The following is a 26,589-nucleotide window of genomic DNA, read 5'->3' as shown; positions in this document are numbered from 1 at the left end:
GCCATGATGGCCACTTCACAAATCACAAGAGATAATCACAAAAAGACAAAAGAAAAATTAAAAAAAAGAACAGAATTTAGGATCAGCGTAAATTGTCAAAAAATTTAAAACAAATATATAAATGTGTGGATTTATTCGGAGATATAAGGCAAATACATATTGACAAAATGAAGGAATCAAATTCGTATGCCCTCTTCTCTCTCCCTCTAAATGATTCCATTTGACCATAAGGGAAAATCTGTGAAAAGTTTTGTTTTTTTGTTCTTTTCCTTCGATGAAATGATAATGGTAATCATAAATTTTGTTGGGAAAACGTTTCAATATTTCATTGTCTCTTTAAGAAAACAAAAAATTAGAAGAGGAAGAAATATTCTGCAGTGGCACCTTACCATTGGAACGAATCATCATCTTCTTATCATCATCACGTCACATTTATTAATAGTCCCGAGAAACGGACGGACAGAGGGGTTGGCTGGAAGCCGTGTGATACCCCCAAAAATGTTTCTTTTTATAATAAGCGGTCGGTCGTTTTTTTGTTGTTCTTAATGTTGTTTATTTGCATTTCGTAAAAATCCAACAACAAACAGCAAACATCTATTTCACTTTTAGTTTTTCTTCTTTGCCAACAACAACATAATGGGAAAACACATGTAGTTTAGTTGTTGTTTTTAACATTTTTCACCTTGATGGTCATTGCTGACAGAGAATTGTGTAAAAGAACGTGGGATTTGTTTTTCTGTTTTGCTTGGACTATTTTGTTAATCAGGGGGGGGGGGGAATCCCCACCCAACAACAGCGGTTTGGCATGCGTGGGGACATTACTTGGGATATTCGTATTCTATAAAAAAATCACAATGTATATTATTAAAACTTTTTGATTAAAATTAGATTAAATACGCAGATTTCTTTGACAATACGCCTTAGGATAATTTTTAAGATTTCTTTGAAAAAAATTGGGTTTATATAAAATAGAACTTCAATTTCCTTCAGATACTAATTTAAATATGTATCTCTTCTTTCTATTTTCAGGTAATATATTTGTATCTTCAATTGCAGAAGCTGCATTTAGAAGTAAGTTCTTAAAACAGGGCTACCCGAAAAAACAAGAAAAACCAGTAAGAAAGGCTCAAAAGTCTAGCGGCACCGACTATATGATACCCTACGCCACTATGCGCATTTGGTAGAACTGCCTTAACAAAAAGAGTTTGTGTTGGGAATTAATGTGAAGTAGATCATACCAACTATGACCCTTATTTGAATGCGTATTATGGCTTTAGAGTAGTCACAATGTGGAAACTATGTCCAACTCTGAATCGATGTTCAACAAAATCTGACGGAGGCTTTTGTATCTCTAGCATCAAATAACATTGCCGCATAGTGACTTCGATAAGAATTATATTAAAACCAGTAAGGAAAAGTCAAAAGTTGGGCGTGGTTGACGATATGATACCCTACACCGCTATGCATATTTGGTAGAGTTCCCATATCGTCCTATCAAGCTTTGGCTTTAGAGCACTTAAAATTTGGTTTCATATTGAACTAATATATGGGAGACATATCCAATTCTGCATCAATTTTCACTAAATTTGATGGAGACATTTTAATCTTTTATATCAAATAACATTGCTATAGAGTGCATCACATCACTTTGAGGAGGATTATATGTATCGGAGCATATTTCCACAGAATAAACAAGTAAGTAAAGGCTATAGTCGTGCGGGGACGACCATGTATTACCCTACAACACTACAATATGTTGGAAGCCCCCTTATGTCCAAATTTATTTTGGAAGATTTCGATATTGAAATAATTTCAAAGAGGCCTGCCCAGATGCACTCCGCCGTGTAGTTACAGCTAAGTATAATCCAATAGTCATCCAATATGCTCGACTTCTCTCTTCTCTTCTTCTCTTTCAGGAAAATGTTTTTTTTTTTTTTTTTGGTCCTCTGAATTTAAATCTCCAGAACTGTAGGCTTTAATTCTCACCCCAACGCTACCCCATGAAAAATTTCGTGAGGATCGGACGATAATTGCGACCTGTGTATAATACCTTCAACACATAGTGTTGGGGGGTGTAGAAAAACTTTAAAAATTTACAATTCAAAACTGTAAGTCAAATTGAAAAGATCGCATGCGATAATAAATATGACAAAAATTGAAAAAAATGTAACAAAAAATATTCACTTTTTTATTGGCATATTTTTACGCGATTTTCTTTGATGTTATCCTTTTTTGGCAAGAGACCATTCCGAATTGACGAGAATTGTGAAAATCAGTCCAGCGGTTCTTGACTTATCAGCGATCTTACTGACATTCCCTTCTTTGATATATGAGATTGTATATATTTTGCTATATATGCGAGATTTTCGATATGAACATCAATGTAACGGTCCGAATGACATTTTCGTGTATTTGTGATATCTGCGGTTTAGTGGAAAATTTCGTATTTTTTTACAAAAAAAGCTATGGTCTATTTTACCCGCTAAATGTGGTCCGATGACCATCAGAATTTGTACGCTTCTGTCCTAAATTCTAACTCCATGCAAAATTCCGCGCCGTTTGGTCTATAACTGTGGCCTGTAGAGCAACTGCAAAATCAAGTATTTTTTGTGTTTTTGGTCCATTTCAACCCCTAAATATTTTGCGATCATCTCCAAAAACAATAGGGTTCTATTCTGACCCTAATCCCACCTACATTTTCAATTTCGTGGGAATCGGGCCATAATTGCGACCTGTAGCTTGATTCAAATTAACATGGACAGACGGATAGACAGATGGACGGACATACATAGCTAGATCGACTCAGCTCGGCGAGCTAGGAAGATCCATATATACTTTCCTATGTGGGAAACCAATATTTCGAGGTGTTACATAATTTTTGGCCCAATCAAACTTACAATACCCCAACACATAATGTTGTAGGGTATAAAAAGGAACGTCCCGAAACTCGCTCTATTTAAGCTGATATTAGTCATAATTTGCACAACAAATCTGAAATCGGATTAAGGATATATATGGGAGCTATATCCAAATCTTAGCCGTTCTCGGTAAAATTTGGCAAATGTACTTCCGAGCTCTGTAAGATATCTGGTACCAAATATCATTGTTGTCGAATACAAATTACGAATGTGAGGGACTTAACACCAAATCGGATAGAACCGGTTTTCTCCAAATTTGATGTGCTTGCTTCTAGGCTGAATTCGGTCGGATGTACCGAAATTCAGGACTTTTGGACATATATTGGTCATTTAGTGTACAATTAACCCGAAATCGAAATATCATTGTTGTCGAATACATTTTACGAATTTGAGGGACTTAAACACCAAATCAAACGAAACACATATATGGGAGCTATATCTACATCTAAATCGATTTTTACCAAATTTTATGTACCCGTTTCTAGACCCGTTAATGATATTGGCTAATTGGTGCACAATTAAGCCGAAATTGGTTGAGGATATACAGGTAGAGATAAAAAACTACAATAGAGTCAAACGCCATAATTTTTACATTTATTTTTGAATTTTATGAATGAACGTAAAAAAAGGTCGGAAATAGCATAAAATTTTAGAATAAGTTTAGATTTGTTCGAATTGGTCACCTTTGACACGAACGGCCTTCAAACGGCCAATGAAACACGCTGCCCGAATGTTGCTCTTTGGTATTTTGGCCCAATCCTGGCGAAGCGCTTGCTTGAGGTGATCGACACTTTGGTATTTTTTAGTGCCAATCTAGCTTTCTAAAATACTCCAGACACAAAAGTCCAATGGATTGGTATCCGGAGACTTTGGTGGCCTTTGTGCGCTGGATGAATGAGGAACCTCATTTTGTAACCATTCTTGGGTGGCGCGTGCTGAGTGCGATGGTGCTGAGTCCTGTTGGAATGTCCAAGGCCTGCGGCTAAAATGTTTGCGTGCCCAAGGCTTTCCAGTATGTTTTCGGCCTTTATTCTGATGCCACGGTCGATTAATACGAGCGGAGAGCGACCATCGGCTGTTATGGCGGCCCACACGATCACCATGGCCGCTTATGGCGCTTAAGTTCTGGTGGCCAACCGAAGTGCACATTTTCGGCTGACCTCTTTGGTAAGAAAACACAATCATTTTGTTTGTTTACAAACTACTCGACAACGAATGTTTTCTCTAATCGGAGAAAACCAAATTCGGCAGTTCAACACTTTCGGCCAAGCGAAGCAACTCTTTAGCTCTTTTGAGTCTATTTTCTTTCTGTTGCGGTGTAAGTTCTTGCACTTTTTGGAATTTCAATGACTTTACCCCGAGCTCATTTTTCAATATTTGCCGAATGGAATATTGTGATATGTTCAGCTCACGAGGCATTTTTCGGCCACTGCGACGCGGTTTTCGATTAAGTCGATTCTTTACTTATCGAAGCATTTCTGCTGATGTTGCTGTTTTCTTCCGTCTACTTCCTTGACGTCGGGCTACACTATCAGTATTACGGTAACCATTGTACGAGACATAAGAGATTTATTCACATTTAAATGCTGGAGTGCTCTAATGATATGCACTTGTAGTTTTCCAGCCAAATATAAAGAAATCACTCTATCACGCTTGCATTCCATCACGAATAACTTTTTTCTGTAAAATTCTTACCAAAATGCTTTTGTACGCTTGTAAACAAAAAATGAGCTGTCACTGGAATAATTTTAACGGCTGTCGGACGAGTGGCTTAGAAATGACAGTAGTCTGAAGTTGGTAGCATTTTTTTTCATCTCACCCTGTGTGGGAGCTATATCTAAAATTTGAACCGATTCCCACCAATTTTAATTGGGTTCGTCTTTGGGCCAAACAAATGTTGTTTGGAAAATTTCATCTCAATTGGACAGTAAATGCAACCTGCATGTTTTGTTCAGAAAATACATGGACAGATGGACGGAAAGTGATTCTATGAAGATCCTCAAAAGTACTTATGGGTCTATGTCGCTTCCTTCAAAAGAAAAAATTCTATACAACATTTCACCATAAATCTTAGAAAAAACTATACATAAAAAAAAATGAAGCGGGGTTAAGGCTTGGGCCAAATGAAAGGAGTCAAGGAATACTTTCCAAATACATGGAACTTATAGGCCAAACTAATTTTAAATTTTCTGAAAAATTGTCGATAAATTTGAAGGAAATTACAGATAAAAGGGTTCAACTGAACAGAAACTAAGAATGAAGCGGTGTCGAGGCTGGATACAAATGAAAGTTTCGAGGAGGAGTACATTCCGAATATATCGACCTGATATGCATTTTTTTTTTTTGAAATTTTTCGAATTTTCTGAACTATTATCGTACAATTTGAAGGAAATCAGAGAAAAAAAGGTCCCCTCAAGGTATATATATACCTATATATGTATATATAAACATATATACATATATATATATATATATATATATATATATATATATATATATATATATATATATATATATATATATATATATATATACATATATATATATATATATATATATATATATATATATATATATATATATATATATATATATATATATATATATATATATATATATATATATATATATATATATATATGTATATATATATATATATATATATATATATATATATATATATATATATATATATATATATATATATACATATATATATATATATATATATATATATATATATATATATATATATATATATATATATATATATCAGATGTCCGTCTGTTTATCTGTCTGTCTTTTGTTATCACGCTATCTTTCGAACGAATGGAGATAGAAGGCCAACATTTTCAAATATGTGTAGTTTACCAATAGACAGTTAAGTTCGTCAATGGGCCATGTCCATGTTTTTGGGAGATCTTAATGGTTACTACGACCTATGGAAAAAATTGTGTATGCATGTCCACGTCTTCGTATAGCCCCCATATGATGGTACTTCCCAATACTCGGTATTTTGTAATTTGAATTGTAACAAATTTCATATTTAAATTTCGTAATGGGTACTACAGAATATGGCAAAAAAAAATCGTTAGCAGGTCCACGCCTTCGTATAGTCTCCATATACCAGTTTTCATTTAAGTGGTAATCTCCGGAAGTTTTTTTTTTAATTTTTTAAGCTCCTTCCAAATGGTGGAGGGTATTGAGGCTGCTTTTTTACTTGTTTTTAATTATAATGTTCTATGTAAATCTGTGATAAAAAAAAAAACTACAATAAATTTAAATACCTTTAATTTTTCTCTGGTTTACTACGAACCCATTGAGCCAAAAATGAGCGTTGTTCGTTTTTAAGAGTTATAGACCAAACTGAAAATATTTTACAGTGAAACAAAACACGTGCAGTGTTCCTTTGAAGATAATAGCTAGAAAATCACCCTTAATCTAACCAATTTCTTACTACCGATATATGTGTTTTTTTATCCATATTCCGCTGTATTTCATAAATTGATTGAAAAAACAGTTCATAAAAAATTGAGCATATATAAACGGGTGTCAATTAATTTAAATTCATCCGTAATGCGCGAATAACTGTTCTATCGACAGCATTTTATTTTTAACACATTCTAAGCGCCTTTTAATTGCAACATGCACTCGGCTTGGTCTGTATTGACTTTTTAATTAGAAACGTTAAATGTGCCGGCACCAATTAAATGGCAAAAAATTTACAATTTTTATTCTCTACTTTTGCTCAGCCAGTCGGTCACTTGGTTTCAAGCCGACAGATGTATGAGTTACCAAAGGAATACAGTAGTTGTGGAGATGATATTTTAATGGTGTTGCTTGTTATTTATTATTTTTGTAATAAGATATTATCTGATGACAAAAAAAAAAAAAAAAAAAGATCTTCAAATTCCATAAATCATCGGAAAATTGTATGGGAGTATTTGTTTTTTTTTTTTTTTTTGAATCTGAATTTTAATAAATTATTATTTTACAAATCTAAGTGACAATGTAGTCTAAGACCTATTGAAAATTTCTTTATTTTAAACCAGTAAAGAAAGTCTTAAAGTCGGGCGGTCCGACTTTATGATACCCTACACCACTTTGCTAATTTAGTAGAGCTCCGCTTAAAAATTAAACATTTTTATGGGAGAATTCTATTATACACCCTATGATTATAATTTAAAGTTCAAAGGACTAAATACGCCGAAGCATTTGTATCGGACTAATATTGCCCATTTGGTGCACAATTAATTTGAAATCGGATAAAGATATATATGGAACCTTTATCCAAATCGGAACCGATCTCGATAAAATTTGGCAAAGATATTTCTGAGCTCTATTTGATCTATTTCCCTGAATATCGTAGTTACGAAGTGCATATTACGGCTGTGGGTAACAAATATAACAAATCGGATGAACAGTATATATGGGAGCTATAGCTATATCTGAACCGATCTTCACCAAATTTGACATACTAGCTTCTAGACCCAATTCGGTAGTAAGTGCCAAATTCCATCCAATTTGGACAAATATTTGACGTTTGGTGCACAATAAAAGGTAAATCGGACGAAGTTATATATGGGAGCTATGTCCAAATCTGAACCGATCTCGATTAAATTTAGCAAAGGTATTTCTGAGCTGTATTTGATATATTTCTCCAAATATTGTTGTAACAGAGTGCATTTTACGGCTGCGGAGGACAAAAATAACAAATCGGATGAGCAATATATATGAGAGCTATTGCTATGTCTGAACCGATTTCGATCAAATTTGGCATACTTATTTTTAGGCCTAATGTGGTTGTATATGCAAAATTCCATACTATTCGGGCTTATATTACACGTTTGGTACACAATAAAAAGCAAATCGGACGAAGATATATATGAGAGCTATATCTAAATTTTTACCGATTATCTCCAATTTCAATAGGGTTCGTTCTTGGGCCAAACAAATGATTTGTGCAAAATTTCATCTGGATCGGGTAATAAATGCAAACTGTACTTTGTTTACAAAAATACATGGACAGACGGACGGACGGACGGACGGACGGACGGACGGACAGACGGACTGACATGCCTAAATCGACTCAGAATGTGATTCTATGCAGATCATCAAAAGGAACTATGGGTCTATATCGTTTCCTTTTGCCTGTTACAAACAAATGTACAAAGACATAATACCCTGTCCACCTTATGGTGTAAGGTATAAAAATATTTAAAATAAAATAAAAATATTTTTATTTAAATATAAGCCCTACTCATCGGTCCTAATTGGATTATCCTATACTGTATCCAGAAATTGCCTGAAAACGTAAATCAACTGCCTGACTTCGGAACAGTAATAACCTAGTCCTCCAAAGAAAGTAAAACAGACATAAAAACAAGAACGGAAAAATAGTTGTAACTTCGAAACTGGGTCACTCAAACGAATCGAAGACGACAAAAGACAGAAAAAAATTACGAAAACAACAACAACTGCAGCAATAATGGCAACAAAATACTAAAAAAAACTACCCAATGACTACACATGTACACACTCGTATATGACATTAATTAATTACAAATACTAGAATATAGTATTTTTTTTTCAATTTTTTTCAAGAAGCAAACAAAACAAATAGTGGATGACAGTGGCGGTTAACAACTTTCGATTTGTTTTTTCTATTTTTTTTTTTTTGGTTTCGCATGTAAACAGTCATTTGCATATAACGCTTAGGCTTAACTTGAGAAGTGCGAAAATAAATAGATAGAAATATTAACAAAGATCCCAAAGAGTAATAAATAAATCACGGCACCAATACATTGAAAATGAAGTGTAATGTTATGACATTATTGATTGATTATTGCAATTAGTTCAAGTTTAAAATATTGATTTCGCTTAATGCAGTAAACTGCAACACGGTGTGAAAAGCTGTAGATGCTACAAAATCAACTCAGTAAACTTGGATCAAGAATTATTGATTTGGGATCTAACGATAGTTTTAATAATTACAGAAAAATAACCAGTAGATCATAAAAGTAGACATAACAAGTAAAAAAGCTGTAAGTTCGGCTGGGCTGAACTTTGAATACCCTCCACCATTTAAGACGAATTAGCACATTTTCAAAAAAATAAAAACCAATAAACATTATCTAAAATCTTAAAAATATCGGAATATCGGAAGTTGCCGATTTATGGGGGATATACGATATTGTGGACCTATGTAGACAATTCTCTGTCAGAGGGTAAAGTAGTCATAAAGAACTCCTTGTGTACAATTTCAGACAATTCCATTGAAAAATCTGGAGGGAGGTACCGTTAAATGGGGGCTATGCGATATCGTGGACCGATATAGCCCTTCTTGACCGAACTTGACCTGCCTGCAGATAAAATACAGATCTGTCCAAAATTTTGCTTCCTATCTTTATTTAGAATTTTACGCTGATCATATATATATGTATTTATTTATATATTATATTATTTATATATATATATATATATATATATATATATATATATATATATATATATATATATATATATATATATATATATATATATATATATATATAAATAAATACATATATATATGTGTTACATCATCGAAATTCCAAATATAGGGAGGTACCCTTATATGGGGACTATACGAAGACCTGCACAGGCAATTCTCTGTCTTAGGCTGTAGTACCCGTTACTAACTTCAAATGCGAAATTTGAAACAACTCCGGTGAAGAATGTCGCTAAAATCATCAAAATACCGAATATAGGGAGGTACCGCTATATGAGGGCTATACGAAGACATGGACCTGCACAGATAATTGTCTGTCATAGGCTGTAATATCCATTAGGAACTTCAAATACCAAATTTCAAAACAATTCCGGTGAATAATGTCGCTTAAATCACCAAAATAAGGAAAATATGGAGGTACCATTGTATGGGAGCTATACCAGAACATGGACCTACAGAAGTCCTGCAGACATAATATACATTTGAGTAAAATTTAATCAACCTACTTCATTTCGTTCGGAAGCTAGAGTGACTTCCACAGACTGATTGACGGACGGCCAAATCGACAGAGAATTTTTTGCTGATAAAGAATACAGGGTGAGATAAAAAAAACTGCAACAAAGTCAAACGACATAATTTTTACATTTTTTTTTAAATTTTATTGAATGAAAGCAAAAAATATCGGAAATAACATCAAATTTTAGAATAAGTTTAGATTTCTTCGAATTGGACACCTATGGCACGAATTATAGCCTTCAAACAGCAAAAGAAACCGTCACACGCTTCCCGAATGTTACTCTGCGGTATATTGGCCCATTCCCGGCGAAGCGCTTGCTCGAGGTGAGCAAGGTGGCGGTTTGAATGCCAACGTTGCTTTCCAAACTACTTCAGACACAATAGTCCAACGGATTGGTATCCGGAGATTTTGGTGGCCATTGTGCGCTGGAAATGAAGCGAGGAACCTCATTTTGTAACAATTTTTGGGTGGCGCGTGCTGAGTCCTTGCGTACCCAAGGTTTTAATATACCCTCCAGAATATTTTCGCGATAACATTCGGCATTTATTCTGATGCCACGGTCGATTAATACAAGCGGAGAGCGACCATCGGCTGTTATGGCGGCCCACATAACCATGGCCGACGCTTAAGTTCTGGTGGCCTACTGACCTCTTTGGCAAGTAAACACGCTCATTTTAATTGTTCATAAACTGCTGGACAACGAATGTTTTCTCATCGGAGAAAACCAAATTCTGCAGTTCAAGCGAAGCAACTCTTTAGCTCATTTGAGTCTATTTTCTTTTTGTTGCGGTGTAAGTTCTTGCACTTTTTGGAATTTCAATAGCTTTACCCCAGAGCTCATTTTTCAATATTTGCCGAATGGAATATTGCGATATGATCAGCTCACGAGCCATTTTTGGCCACTGCGACGCGGGTTTCGATCGCATCTTTACTTTTAGAACCATTTCTGCAGATGTTGCTGTTTTCTTCCGTCCACTTCTTTGACGTCGCATTTGAATGCTGGAGTGCTCTAACGATAGCCACTTGTTGTTTTTCCAGTCAAATATAAAGAAATCACACTATCACGCTGGAATTCACTCAAGAATTACTTTTTTTTCTGGAAAATTCTCACCAAAATGCTTTTGTACGCTTGTAAACAATATAATGACCAGTCACTGGGATAAATTTAACAGCTGTCGGACGAGTGGCTTAGAAATGACTGCAGTCTGAAGTTGATTGAAGTTTTTTCATCTCGCCTTGTACATCAACCTTGATCCACATTTCAAAATTCTAGCTAAACCATTTCTACAGCACAACATTTAGTACATTTCAGTACTCTTCGTACTTTTTTAAGAAGTACCACATGCTGTATTCACTTGAACTGTACTCATCTATGATTTGCAATCTACAATCTAAAACTGTCATTCAAAATATCTGCAAACACCAAAGACATGACACATTGCAACTAGGGCAGTAATTGAAGAACCACAAAGAATTGAACAAATTGAAACCAAACATCTGCAGATGCAAAATTTTGCTATTGCGTTACTTATTAGCACCAATTAATCAATGGCCATAGCTGACAATTATAATTGCAGCAAAACAAATCTAAACTAAGGAAAAAGTGAAAAGACGACTTAATATAGAAAAAAAGACAAATAACTGTCGATATCGAGAATAGGACATGTGTATCGGTGTTTTGAAAGTTTATATCGGAAGGCAATCAATCTGTCTGTTCCAGAACTGCAGGAATGTAAAACTTTTTTTTACGATAACAGATTTTCCCTTTATGATATCGAAAAAAGCTATATTAAAGCTCGCTTCAATTAATGCATTGAAAGCATTTATTCGTGAAATACCTGCCAAAATCTTAGAAAGAGTTTGCCAAACTTGGACTAAGAGGATAGACCATTTGAGGTGCATTATTTTATTGAATTGAATTTTATATCCACTACTTTTTTAGTTTAGATTCATTCCAACAGTCCGTGGTAGGCCTTTTTAGTACTCAAAATGCACAAATTGCTCAGTTTGTATATTTTTTTAATCAAAACTTCATACATTGTACAAAATGTTCAGACTTTCAAGGTTTTTAAATCCATTTGAGTTTTTTCTTATTCGGAAATAATAATGCATGGAATGTTTAGCAAGAACCTTTACAATTCTTCTTTTTGAAGTTTATCGAGGAGAGTATTAAAAAAATCATTTCACAATTAATCTACATTTAGTTTTTCGGACCACATCTATTTCAACGTCTCCATATATAAACCCTAGAAAACAACAATGACTACAATATCAAATTTCAAATTTTAGATTTTATTTTAGAATTTTAGCTCTATCCCTTCACCCAATAAAAAAATTAGTAATATTTAGTATTTTAGTCCCAGACACCAACAGTGATCCAAAATCAGTACCATTAAGTTCTTTTCGACCCATTATAGTACGCATTTTCAAACCCCCTCCAAATCTCAATCTCAGATACAAACACATTAATATCAAATTTCAGGATTTCATCTGGGTAATTTCCCCCATTGCCAAATTTAGTACCATCAAGTACAATTATAATACGTATTTCCAAATTACTTCCATATCTCAACCTAAAGTACCAACATTGACATCCATATCAAATATCAGGATTCAAGCTCCATCCCTTAACCCAAATGACAAATTTAGTACTTCGCGTACATTTATAGTACACATCCTTCTTTTTACCGGAGACACCAACAATAATCTAAAAGTCATCGAATGCACAATTAAGTACCATTTAGTACTTTTCGTACAATTATATTACACATTTCCAATACCACTTCCAGATTTTAATCCCAGACGCCAACAGGATTCCAGCCCTATCCCTTCACCTAATACCAAAATTTAGTACCATTTAGTATTTTTCGTACCAATATAGGACACAGTCTCTAAACACCGCCAAATCTCAAACACAGATGTCAACAGTAATCTAAATTTCAAATTTCAGGACTTTAGCTCTATCCCTTCATCCAATACCAAATTAAGTACTATTTAGTACTTTTCGAATAATTATAGTACACATTTCCGAAACCACCTCCATGTGTCAAGGCTACGCATTAACTGTGACTATAATACCATATTTCCGATTTCAAGCACCATCTGTTCACCCATTACCAAATTGTACCAAATGTAGAAGTATTTAGTACTATTCGTACAATTATAGTATGTATTTCCAAAGCCACCTGCATACCTCAATTCCAAATACCAACAGAGATCTCAATATCAAGTTAGATGATTCTTACCCCATCCCTTCACGTAATACCAAATTTAGTACTTTTCGTACATTTATAGTACACATTTCCAAAACACCGCCAAATCTCAAACACAAATGTCAACAGTAATCTAAATTTCTCTATCCTTTCGCCCAATACCAAATATAGTACCATTCAGTACTTTTCGTACAATTATATTTCACATTTCTAAAACCACCTCCAGATTTAAACCGGAGACACTAATATTGATATTTATATTTAATTGAGGATTCCAGCCCTATCCCTTCGCCAAATAACAAATTTTAGTACCATTTAGTACTTTTCGTACAAATATAGGACGCCTTTCCAAATCACCGCCAAATCTCAAACACAGATGTCAACAGTAATCTAAATCATATTTCAGGATTTTAGCGCTATACCTTTACCCAATACCAAATATAGTACCATTCAGTACTTTTCGAACAATTATAGTACACATTTTCGAAACCATCTCCATATGTCTAGGCTACACATGAACAGCGACTCAAATGCCAAATTTCAGATTTCAAGTGATTCACCCATTATCAAATTGTACCAAACATAGTACTATTTTGTACTTTTCGTACAATTATAACACATATTTCTCAAATCACCTACGTATCTCAATTCCAGATACCAAAAAAGATATCAATATTAAGTAAGAGGATTCTAACCTTATCCCTTCACCCAATACCACATTTAGTAACATTTAGTTATTTTCGTACAGTTAAAGTTGGCATTTTCAAAACTACCTCCATATCTCAACCACAGACACTAATAGTCACCTTAATATAAAATTTGAGAATTTCCACTCTGTATTTCCCCATTACCAAATTTAGTACCATTTAGTGTAATTATAGCAGGCATATCCAAAACCAGCTCCTTTTTTCAACAACAGACAGAATTTCAGGAATACCCCTTATCCAACCATTTAGTATTATTCATACAAATATAGGACACATTATCTAAACACCGTCAAATCTCAAAACACAGATGTCAAGATCAATCTAAATTTCAAATTTCAGGATTTTATCTCTATCCCTATACTCAATACCAAATATTACCATTCAGTAATTTTCGGACTTTTGTAGTACATAATTCCAAAAATAGTCCCCTTCAGTACTTTTTGTGCAATTGTAGTACGTATTTTCGAAAAAAACCTCCATATGTCCAGTCTACAAACCACCTCCATATGATCAGCCATCCTAAAACCAAATTTTAAACTTCAAGCACTATCCGGTCATCCAATACCAATTTGTACCAAATATAGTACTATTTTGTACTTTTCGTACAATTACAGTACATATTTCCAAAACCACCTACGTATCTGAATTCCAGATGCCAACAAAGGTCTCAATATCAAGTTTGAGGATTCTAACCCTATTCCTTCACCCAATACCAAATTTAATACCATTTCGTCCTTTTTGTACAATTATTACAATTTTTGGTACTTTTGTGCACTTGTAGTTTGCATTTCGAAAAACACCTCCTATCACAATATTAACCACCAACATGGACCCAAAAAAATTTCAGCTTCATTCGTTCACCCTAAATCAAATTGTTCCAAATGTAGTACCATTTAGTACAGTACTCAAAGTTAGAACACATTTCCAACACCTTTTCTTTATCACAATCCTACCATCAATAGGAAGTCCAATACATATTTTCGAAATTCGATCTTTATCCGTTCACCCTAAACCAAACTGTTCCCAATTTAGTACCATTTATACCAATTTTTATACCCTCCACTATTCTATGGAGGGTATATTAACTTTGTCATTCCGTTTGTAACTCCCCGAAATACTCATGTCAGACCAAACAAAGTAAATATATTTTTGATCAGCGTAAAATTCTAAGTCCATTTAGCAATGTCCGTCTGTTTGTCCGCCTGTCTGTCCGTCCGTCTGTCTGTTGTAATCACGCTATCTTTCGAACGAATTGAGATAGGAGGCTAAAATTTTGCACACATGTAGGCAGGTTAAGTTTGTAAATGGGTCATGTAGGTCCACGTTTTCATATAGTCCCCATATAACGGTACCTCCGGATATTCGGTATTTTGATGATTTTAGCGACATTATTCACCGGAATTGTTTCAGATTTAATATTTTAAGTTCGAAATGGATACTACAGCCTGGGACAGAAAATTGTCTGTGCATGTTCACGTCTTCGTATAGCACCCATAAAACGGTACCTCCCAATATTCGGTATTTTGATAATTTTAGTGACATTATTCACTGGAATTGTTTGGTATTTGAAGTTCGTAATGGATACTACAGCCTAGGACAGAAAATTTTCTGTGTAGGTACACGTCTTCCTATAGCCCCCATAAAACGGTACCTCCCAATATTCGGTATTTTGATAATTTTAGCGTCATTATTCACCGGAGTAGTTTCAAATTACGTATTTAGCGTTTGTAATGGATACTTCAGCCTATGACAGAAAATTGTCTGTGCATGTATAGGTCCATCAGTACTTCCCATATTCGGTATTTTGACGATTTTAGGTGGAATACTCACCGAAATTGTTTGAGATGTCATATTTGAAGTTCGTATTGGATGCTACAGCCTCTGACAGAAAATAGTCTATGCAGCTCCAGGACTTCGTATAGCTCCGATATAACGGTATCTCCCTATATACGGTATTTTTATGATTTTAGCTATATTTATCACCGTTTATTTCAAGTTTCGAATTTGAATATGGTAATGACTTAGGACAAACAATGCCTATGTAGGTCCACCTCGTATAGACACCAATATAACGTCTATATTCGGTATTTCTAAAATGTTAACAAATTTTTTAAGGATTTTATCTCCAAATTCGTTCCAAATGGTGGAGGGTATTCAAAGTTCGGCCCGGCCGAACTTACTGCTTTTTAACTTGTTAAGTTTAAAGCTCTATCCGTTCACATAATACCAAATGGTGCCATATTAGAAGTTTAGTACTATTTTAGAACTTTCGTAACCTCAAACTTCGAATTTCCCAATATCGTTTGGTACATCCTTTCTGCCCTCCATCAGGACTGTCATTTAAAATTTCAAAGTTTTAGTTCATTCCGTTTGTAATATGCAAAGTAATAAATTTTTAGTACATTTTAGTAATTTTCGTACACTTTTAGTACGGAATGCCAAAAGCCCAGCCTTATCACATGATTCTAGCTTCAAACTGACCCAAGTACAAAGAGGCTGATCAAGACTGACCCTTGTGCAAATTTTCAAGATTCTAGCTCCGTTTCGTCCAGGCGTTGATTCATTCAATACTTTTTTGAATTTCTCGTAATATTTAGCTTAAAAATCCCCAGCGATTTTAAATACAAAATCACTGGAGCCCCATCGGATCACTAAATTCAAGTGGTAGAATTTTTCGTATATTTTGGTACCTTTTGTACATTTAGGTATTAAATAATAACATTTCCTCCATTTTAATCAGATTTTATATTTTCTTCCAAGAACACTTTTCTTGAGGAAAATCAAAGTCAAATTATGGTTTTTGTTGATGAAAAACATTTATCACTGTCTCCCTGTCACAAAATAATGTCTTCCCTGGGGGGACGAACAATTATAAAGCCAAGGCAGGGAGCAAAAAAGAAAGAGGGAGTTCCACTATTCGCATTCTAATTCACCAAACAAATATGGCAAGCGGGGCAAATAGGCACGTACCCACATTTCAAGTTTGAAATAAAACCAAAGCCCAAAATAGATTTGCCTATGCACCCAAACAGGGAACAGAACAACAAGCCGGCGACAACTGTGATGACAATGAAGATAACTTGTGTTTTTTGGTCTTATGCTTAATGTCGAACAACAGTCAGCCAAGTCAGTTAGTCATTTCAGCCAAACTGTCAGCAACGACTTTGGGACTCAACTCGCCCATAACTAGAGAAACAAAACACATTAAACGAACGTGACCAGAATTTGCGTTCTCGTCTTCTCCTTCTCTTCTTTCTAAAGGGGAAGGTGAGGAAAAAAAGCAGAGATTTTTTTCCTCAACAAAAAGAAATGACAATCAAAAGTGTATGTGGTTAATTTGCAAGGTGTGTTTTAGTACAAATGTAAATGTGTAATTTTGCGGGTTCTTTGTAAAAAAGAAGAAGAGAAAAAATCAGGCAACAAGTTTTCTGTTTTTGGTATTATGTAATTAAATATGAAGTGTGGTCTTTTATGGCTGGGAGGGCAACTAAAAGTCGCCGCAAGTGCTACATGTTCATGATTTAAATTTATAATGAAGACCTTTCTTAGGTCTTTCATAGATATATAGTACTCTTCTATTGGTAGAACATCTAAATCAGGTCTTCTATCCGTCGAAGTTTTTTTAATGATTACGGTATAGAAAATTCTCCACTCATTTTCTATTCATGGAAGACTTTCCACAGGACCAAATAATAAACAAGTAAAAAAGCTAAGTTCGGCCGGGATGAACATCCACTTATTTGACTGATCTTGAAAATTTTCAAAAAAAAAAAAAAAGAACAGTAAAGAAAGGCCTAAAGTCGGGCGGGGCCGATTTTATGATACCCTACACCACTTTGCTAATTTAGTTGAGCTCCACATAACAATTAAAAGATTTTATGGGAGAATTCAATCATACACCCTATGATTATAATTATAATTTAAAATTCAAAGGACTAAATATGCCGAAGCATTTGTATCTTTTGAATTCGGACTTGTATTGCCCATTTGGTGCAAAATTAATTTGAAATCAGATAAAGATATTTATGAGAGGTATATCCAAATCTGAAACGATCTCTATAAAATTTAGCAAAGGTTTTTCTGAGCTGTATTTGATATATTTCCCTGAATATCGTTGTTACGGAGTGCATATTACGGCTGTGGGTAACAAATACAACAAATCGGATGAACAATATATATTGGAGCTATAGCTATATCTGAACCGATCTTCACCAAATTTTGCATACTACCTTCTAGTCTCAATTCGGTCGTATGAGCCAAATTCTACTCCATTTGGGCAAATATTAGACATTTGGGCACAATAAAATTTAAATCGGACGAAGTTATATATGGGAGCTATATCCAAATCTGAACCGATCTCGATAAAATTTAGCAAAGGTATTTCTGAGCTGCATTCGATATATTTCCCCAAATATTGTTGTTACAGACTGCGGAGGATAAAAATAACAAATCGGATGAACAATATATATGGGAGCTATAGCTATATCTGAACCGATTTCGATCAAATTTGGCATACTAATTTGATTGTATGTGCGAAATTCCATAATATTCCGCCTGATATTAGACGTTTGGTGCACAAGAAAAGGCAAATCGGACGAAGATATATATGGGAGCTATATCTAAATTTTGACCGATTATCTCCAATTTCAATTGGGTTCGTCCTTGGGTCAAACAAATGATTTGTGCAAAATTTTATCTGGATAGGACAATAAATGCGAACTGTACTTTGTTTACAAAAAAACATGGACAGACGGACGGACATGCATAAATCGACTCAGAATGTGATTCTATGCAGATCATCAAAAGGAACAATGGGTGTATCTCGTTTCCTTTTGCCTGTTACAAACAAATGCACAAAGACATAATACCCTGACCACCATGTGGTGTAGGGTATAAAAAGTACCGTCATATGTGGGCTATACGAAGACGTGGTCCTGCATAGGCAATTTTTCGTCAAGGGTGTAGTACTCATTATGGACTTCATGCTTTAAATACGAAATTTAAAATAATAACGAATATCGCAAGGTACCAAAAAGTGCAAGAACTTACACCGCAACAGCAAGAAATTAGACTCAAAAGAGCTAAAGAGTTGCTTCGCTTGGCCGAAAGTGGTGAACTGCCGAATTTTGTTTTTCCGATGAGCAAACATTCGTTGTCCAACAGTTTGTAAACAAACCAAATGATCGTGTGATCGGCGCTTGCCAAAGAGGCAGCATCATCGCACTCACCACGCGGCATCCAAGTTAAAAAATGAGATTCCTGGCTTCATTTCCAGCGCACAATGGCCACAAAAATCTCCGGATACCAATCCATGGGACTATTGCGTCTGGAGTATTTTGGAAAGCAAGGTTGGCACTAAAAAATACCAAAGTGTTGATCCCCTCAAGCAAGCGCTTCGCCGGGAATGGGCCTAAATACGGCAGAGCAAAATTCGAGCAGCTTGTGACGGTTTCATTGACTGTTTGAAGGCCATAATTCGTGCCAAAGGTGACCAATTTGAACAAATCTAAACTTATTATAAAATGTGATGCTTTTTCCGCGATTTTTTGCTTTTATTCTATAAAATTTAAAAATGACGGCGTTTGAATTTGTTTCAGTTTTTTATCTCACCCTGTGTATATGGGAGCTATGATCAAATCTGAGCCGATCTCGATAAAATTTGGCAAAGATATTTCTGAGCTGTATTTGATGTATTTCCCTAAATATCGTTGTTACGGAGTGCATATTACGGCTGTAGGTAACAAATATAAGAAATCGGATGAACAGTGTATATGGGAGGTATATCTATACCTTAACCGATCTTCACCAAATTTGACATACTAGCTTTTAGACTAAATTCGGTCGTAAATTCCTAATTTCATCCAATTTGGGCAAATATTAGACGTTTGGTGCACAATCAAAGGTATATCGGACGAACTTATATATGGGAGCTATATCCAAATCTGAACCGATCTCGATAAAATTTAGCAAATATGTTTCTGGGCTGTATTTGATATATTTCCCCAAATATTGTTGTTACAGAATGCATATTACGGCTGCGGAGGACAAAAATAACAAATTGGATGAACAATATATATGGGAGCTATAGCTATATCTGAACCGATTTCGATGAAAGTTGGCATACTTACTGGATAGGGCAATAAATGCGAACTGTACTTTAAAAAAAAATACATGGACAGACGGACGGACGGACATGCATAAATCGACTCAGAATGTGATTCTATGCAGATCATCAAAAGGAACTTTGGGTCTATCTCGTTTCCTTTTGCCTGTTACAAACAAATGCACAAATACATAATACCCTGAAAACCTTGTGGTGTAGGGTATAAAGACAATAATTAAGAACTCTCCTAAACATTACAAAAGCATTGGAATGCTTATTCTACCAGTTCTTGCCTTGTCACCTTTTCAACGAAATTTTTTATAAATTCAATTTTCAGTTGTTCATGGTCTATTTATAATTTTTCCAAATTTGTATCCCAATTCCCTTTTTTGTATTGTAGGCGTGGGACTGGATTTTTTGTTGCAGAACTTTATACCGTAACCTTTTTCAGAGGGAACGACTCCCTAGCAGACCTTAATCAGATTATGGAAAATGAAATAAAGGAATTTTGTTAAGGCAACTGAATTCCTGATATAATAAACTGCAAACAAGCCGTCTTCATTCAGTAACTTTTATCTAGAGCTCACAACAGACCTATACTGGTCTAAGCCTATGTCAACCAGATATGTGGCGATTTTTCGCCACATAACCTAACAAAACTTAAAATTTATATAATTGTCCTTACCAGTAGAGCTAAAAGTGACACATGTGGCTACCAAACTTGAGCTGGGGAATACTTTCAACTCTCCTTCTTTTCCACTTTAAAATACAGCTGTGGAACACATCTAGGCCACCTTATTTAATAATTCTTCCCTTGTATTTTTTTTTATCGCCCCAATAAAAATTAAATATTCCTGATGGTGTTGGAGAACAATGCTTTTTTTGTTATTTTTTTACTTAACATCAATTATTCCCCAATTATTTGTTTCTGCTACTGTTGTTTTCATTTTGTTATTTTCGTCTTGTTTTTTATGATTTCATTGACACCTACCTACCTAGCCAGTGCTGATTAATTTCATTGCTGTATTACAATTTTTTGACCTAAATTCCCAATTTTTGTGCTGGTGTGTGTGTGTGTGAGTGGTCGGCGACATACTGTTATCGCGCTGTCATTAAATTTGTGTCAATTTTCAATTGTAACAAAGAAAGAAATGGGAGAAATTGTATTGTTGGGATTAAGGTAATGCTCGAATTTGAGGTGATATCATGGAATTTTTGATTTTTGCCAGAAGTCGTTAAACAATTTAATTGAATTAATGAAATATGTTGACATATATGGGGATGGAAAATACGTTCAGACGTACGTCAATAACTTCATATAATGATGTAAATAATTGATATTTTTTCATTTTATATCCGTGATGTTGTTTTATTCCCCCAATAAATAATTTTAATATTTTTCGAATTTTCTTCATGTATACATATATTAAAAAAAACCTATATTCTAATTTTTGCATTATTTACATATATTTTCAGATTTCCTTACACTAAGTTGGGAACAACAATTTTACATGCCACTTCACTGGCTGAAAATATTTAACACTTTTTTCAAAAAGGTAATTATGACATGTATGTCTGATTGAGATAAACAATCAAATTATTGATACATTGCAACATAATTCGCAGCAATTATCTGTCTCGTCTTTGTTATGTATTTGTATATTAGAACAAATAGTTGTCTAGAAAACAGAAATTTTTTTCGAAACCTAAGCACGCAAATAAGCTATAAAGGGCTTGTCTAGGATGTGTAACCTATACCAATACAGTTATGGTATTTTACAACGGTTGCATTTTTGAAATCATAATAATTGTGTCCTGCAAGAATAACAAGTTAAAAAAGCTGTAAGTTCGGTCGGGCCGAGTTTTGAATACCCTCCACCATTTCCAACGAATTTGCAAATTTAAAAAAAATAAAATCCTTAAAAATTCTATTTAAATTGTAAAAATACTGAATTTAGCCATTATATTAGGGTCTATACGACGACGTGGACCTGCATAGGCAACTTTTATCATAAGCCATTACAATATCCAAATGCGAAACTTGAAAAAAAATCAGTTAATAATGTAGCTAAAATAATCAAAGTACCGAATATACCATGGGTGCTATGCCAGACAATATTCTATTATAGGCTGTAGTATGCATTACGAACTTTCAATACAAAATTTGAAACAACTCCAGTGAAAATGTCGCTATCATCAAAATACCGAATATCGGGAGGTGCCGTTTTATGGGGGCTATGCGAAAACATAGACCTGCACAGACAATTTTCTGTCATAGGCTGTAGTACCCATTACGAATTTTAAATGCCAAATTTGAAACAATTCCAGTGAAAAATGTCGCTAAAATCATCAAAATACCGAATATCGGGGGGTACCGTTATATGGGGGCTATGCGAAGACGTGGACCAGCACAAACAATTTTCTGTCATAGGCTGTAGTATCCATTACGAACTTCAAATGCCAAATTTGAAACAATTTCGGGGAAAATTATGTCGCTGAAATCATCCAAATACCGAATATCGGGAGGAACCGTTATATGGGGGCTATACGAAGACCTGGACCAACACAGAAAATTTTCTGTCATGGGCTGTAGTATCGATTACGAACTTCAAATATCAAATTTAAAACAATTACGGTGAAAAATGTTGCTAAAATCATCAAAATACCGAATATCGGGAGGTACTGTTATGTGGGGGCTATACGAAAACGTGGACCTGCACAGACAATTTTCTGTCATGGGTTGTAGTATCCATAGCGAACTTCAAATACCAAATTTGAAACAATTACGGTGAATAATTTTATCAACCTACTTCATTTCGTTCGGAAGCTAGAGTGATTTCCCTTCAGTGACGGACATCGCTAAATCGATATAGAATCTTAAGCTGATCAAAAATATACATACATGGTGAGATAAAAAAAACTGCAACAAAGTCAAACGCCATAATTTTATTTAACTGAAGCAAAAAATGTCGGAAATAGCATCAAATTTTAGAATAAGTTTAGATTTGTTCGAATTGGTCACCTTTGGCACGAATTATGGCCTTCAAACCAACAATGATCAATGAAACCGTTACACGCTGCCCGAATGTTGCTCTTCAGTATTTTGGCCCATTCCCGGCGAAGCGCTTCCTTTTGGTGATCGACACTTTGGCATTTTTTAGTGCCAACCTTGCTTTCCAAAATACTCCAGACACAATAGTCCAACGGATTGGTATCCGGAGATTTTGGTGGCGGAGGAACCTCATTTTATAACCGTTCTTGGGTGGCGCGTGTTGAGTGCGATGGAGCTGAGTCCTGTTGGAATGTCCAAGGTCTGCGGCCAAAATGTTTGCGTGCACAAGGCTTTAATACACCCTCCAGAATATTTTCGCGATAATATTTGGCATTTATTCTGATGCCACTGTCGATTAATACGAGCGTAGAACGACCATCGGCTGTTATGGTGGCCCACACCATCACCATGGCCGACGCTTGAGTTCTGGTGGCCAACCGAAGGTGCACAATTTCAGCTGACCTCTTTGGCAAGTAAACACGATAAATTTGTTTGTTTACAAACAGCTGGACAACGAATGTTTTCTCATCGGAGAAAACCAAATTCGGTAGTTCATCACTTTCGGCCAAGCAAAGCAACGATTCAGCTCTTTTGAGTCTATTTTCTTTCTGTTGCGGTGTAAGTTCTTGGACTTTTTGGAATTTCAATGGCTTTACACCGAGCTCATTTTTCAATATTTGCCGAATGGTATATTGCGATATGTTCAGCTCATGAGCCATTTTTAGGTTACTGCGTCGCGGGTTTCGATCAAGTCGCTTCTTTAATTTTCGAACCATTTCTGCTGATGCTAATGTTTTCTTCCATCCACTTCCTTGACGTCGGGCTATGCTCCCAGTATCACGGTAACGAGCGATGGTGCGAGACACAAAGTATTAATTCATATTTAAATGGTGAAGTGCTCTAACGATAGCCACTTGTGGTATCTCAGCCAAATATAAAGAAATCACAATATCACGCCTGAATTCCATCACGAATAACTTTTTTTCTGGAAAATTCTTATCAAAATGATTTTGTACGCTTGCAAAACAATATAATGAGCTGTCACCGGAATAATTTTAACAGCTGTCGGACGAGTAGCTTAGAAATGACAGCAGTCTGTAGTTGGTTGCAGTTTTTTTCACTCTATACACAGGGTTGCCCATATTCGATGGACCTTTGGGCCCATTCCAATCGACGAGGCTTGTCCGCAGGCAACATTCTTTGCATCAATTGAATTTTGTACGGGAACAAATCAATGCGAATAATCCGTTGTAAAGTGGACCGAGCCATGCCCAACTGCTGAGAACGGCGTTTTTGGGATGTTCTTGGGGACCTCTCAACACTGGCTCGTACGGCAGCGATATTCTCGGCCAATCGCCTTGGTCGACTTTTATATGGCCTCTTCGGATTAGAAAGAGCCTTACCAGTCGAATTTTGTTCGTATAAACGCTTAATGGTGTTCTTAGAAGGCGCACTTCTCACATTTTTTTTTAACAATTGACTTCTTCTGTTGAATGTAAGTTTCAACTATTTCAGAGCGCTCGCGTGGCGTGTATTGGTTAATGGTAAAAATCTGCTTGGATTGACGCTTCAAACGCGGTATGTCATTAAGCGATGTGACATCTCTGTCAAAAGTTATGGCGCTGCCAGATGGGTCCGTCGAATGTGGACAACCCTGTATTCTGCTTTCACAGAGGCCCAAGATTTTTAATAAATTATAAATCATGTATCAGGAAAACGTGTTTCCTAATTAGTTAGAACTTTGCTGACCACTAGCTTTAGTACAAAGCATTTCATGAGAGTTAGTAATATATGTAATCCAAATTCGCATGTTTTCATATCAATCTTAATTAGAATCGTCGGGTTGTCACATTACCGGATAATTATTTAAAATCCCCCCCAATTATTAAATATTTGTTCAAATAGTTTAGTTAAACTACATCATGTCATAGCAAAGCACAATTTAACAGAATATAAATATGACCGACTCGTGGAGAATGAATATTGAAACCTTCAACTATTCAAAATGAAGTTCATAACATTTACAAGAATATTCTTGCATTTTTTACCATTCTCCGTGGGGATAACGGCATTAGCTATATTTGAGGTAAAATCGACTTAAAATGCAAAAATCTTATAGTTTTAAACTCAATTCCATTGCATTCTTTAGAAAAACTGGACCTTTGAATTGAAGAAGGTCGAGGTGAATTCTTCGCATCCGGAGTTATTGAACATGATGGACTTTAAGGCGGAACGTGTGGGCCGTGGTCTACATGCATTGTCGGGGAAAATAGTTCTGAATTTCGACATCAACGAAGGCGATTCGAATGAGGTATGGTTTATGGTTTACGAAAACCATAAATTGGAAATTAGGAAATTTTCCTGACGTTCCTTAATTTGTTATTTTTGATATCTTCTTTCCACATCTCCAGCTCGAGGTTCAACTTTTCCGCAGTGCCAAGAATATGCAGGATTTTCGAATTCTGCCATTGAAAATTTATCGCACCCATTTATTTAATATCCTGAATACCTTCTACAAGGATGCTGCAATGGCAAATTTCAAAAATTGTTCAAATCTTCCACAATTCAAAAATTTCTTTGAACCACCACTGAAATCGGATACCTATTACATGGACAGATGTCTGTTTGATGAGTCGGGATTTCCGAATTATGTCGTCGAGGGATTCTATAAGGTTATGGTGCGTGGCTATGGTCCCGCCGAATGGACAATGGTGTTGATCAGTCAAATAGAAACGATTTTTTAACAATGTCTTTAAAGATTATGAGTAAATTGTTCGTTCGCTTAAGTGATATTCAAGAAAGTAGAACTTTCAAACCAAAAAGTGTAGAACAGATTTTGTAAAAAAGTCTAATGTCTGGACTCTAGATTGGTAAAGACATTATTAAGGATTTTTAGTGCAAAGAAGTAAAAAAGCAGCTAAGTTCTTTTGGGCCGAAATTTTTATACCATTGAAATTTAAAAAAAATCCACTGAAAAATACCGCTCAAATGAAAACCTTTATATGAGGCCTATACGAAGTCGTGGTGCTGCATAACTATAGGCTGTAGTAACGATTCCGAACTTCTAATATGAAATTTGAAACAATTTCGGCGAATAATGTCACCAATATCATCCAAATACCGAGTAAAGGGAGATATCGATGTATGGGTGCTATACAATATCGTGGACCTATATAAACAATTCTCTTTCAGGAGGTGGAGTACAAATAACTCCATGTATAGAATTACAGATGATTGTCAGGGGGTCAAGTATTTACAAAGACCTTTACTGTGTAGAGTTTCAAACAATTCCATTGAAAATGTGGCTAAAATCATCAAAATACCGAATATCGAGGGGTACCGTTGTATGGGGGCTATGCGATATCGTGAACCTATATGAAAATTCCCTTTCAGGGGGTAAAGTATTCAAAATGAACTCTTTGTGTGAATTTTCAGACAATTCCGATGAAAAATGTGGCTAAATTCATTAAAATACCGAATATCGAGGGGTACCGTTGTATGGGGGCTATATAATATCGTGGACCTAAAAATACAATTCTCTTTCAGGGGGTAAAGTACTTAGAAGGAGCTCCTTGTGAGGAGTTTCAGAC

At 35.2% G+C, this 26,589-nt stretch overlaps 2 protein-coding genes across 5 annotated transcripts in view; both read left to right on the top strand.

Moving 5' to 3' along the window:
* LOC101896206 (aminopeptidase N) overlaps nt 1-26,589 on the top strand; it is a 270,904-nt gene that overhangs the window by 52,946 nt on the left and 191,369 nt on the right. The window lies entirely within an intron of this gene.
* Nucleotides 24,997-25,769, top strand: LOC131800331 (uncharacterized). The gene is made up of 3 exons (XM_059129605.1): nt 24,997-25,085; nt 25,149-25,310; nt 25,411-25,769. The coding sequence occupies exons 1-3, from the start codon at nt 25,005-25,007 to the stop codon at nt 25,741-25,743; spliced, it is 576 nt and encodes a 191-aa protein (XP_058985588.1). The 5' UTR covers nt 24,997-25,004; the 3' UTR covers nt 25,744-25,769.

Source organism: Musca domestica, unplaced genomic scaffold, assembly GCF_030504385.1.
Source record: "Musca domestica strain aabys unplaced genomic scaffold, Musca_domestica.polishedcontigs.V.1.1 63, whole genome shotgun sequence".
Classification (NCBI taxonomy): domain Eukaryota; kingdom Metazoa; phylum Arthropoda; class Insecta; order Diptera; family Muscidae; genus Musca; species Musca domestica.
Note: the sequence above shows the minus strand (reverse complement) of the source record. Positions and strands in the feature narration are given on the sequence as shown.

What these genes read in the sequence shown, in the direction of transcription:
- LOC131800331 (XM_059129605.1), top strand. Translation starts at nt 25,005, where the DNA reads ATGAAGTTCATAACATTTACAAGAATATTCTTGCATTTTTTACCATTC. An exon ending in CGGCATTAGCTATATTTGAG is followed by an intron (nt 25,086 to 25,148) that starts GTAAAATCGACT and finishes TGCATTCTTTAG; the next exon opens with AAAAACTGGACCTTTGAATT. An exon ending in ACGAAGGCGATTCGAATGAG is followed by an intron (nt 25,311 to 25,410) that starts GTATGGTTTATG and finishes CCACATCTCCAG; the next exon opens with CTCGAGGTTCAACTTTTCCG.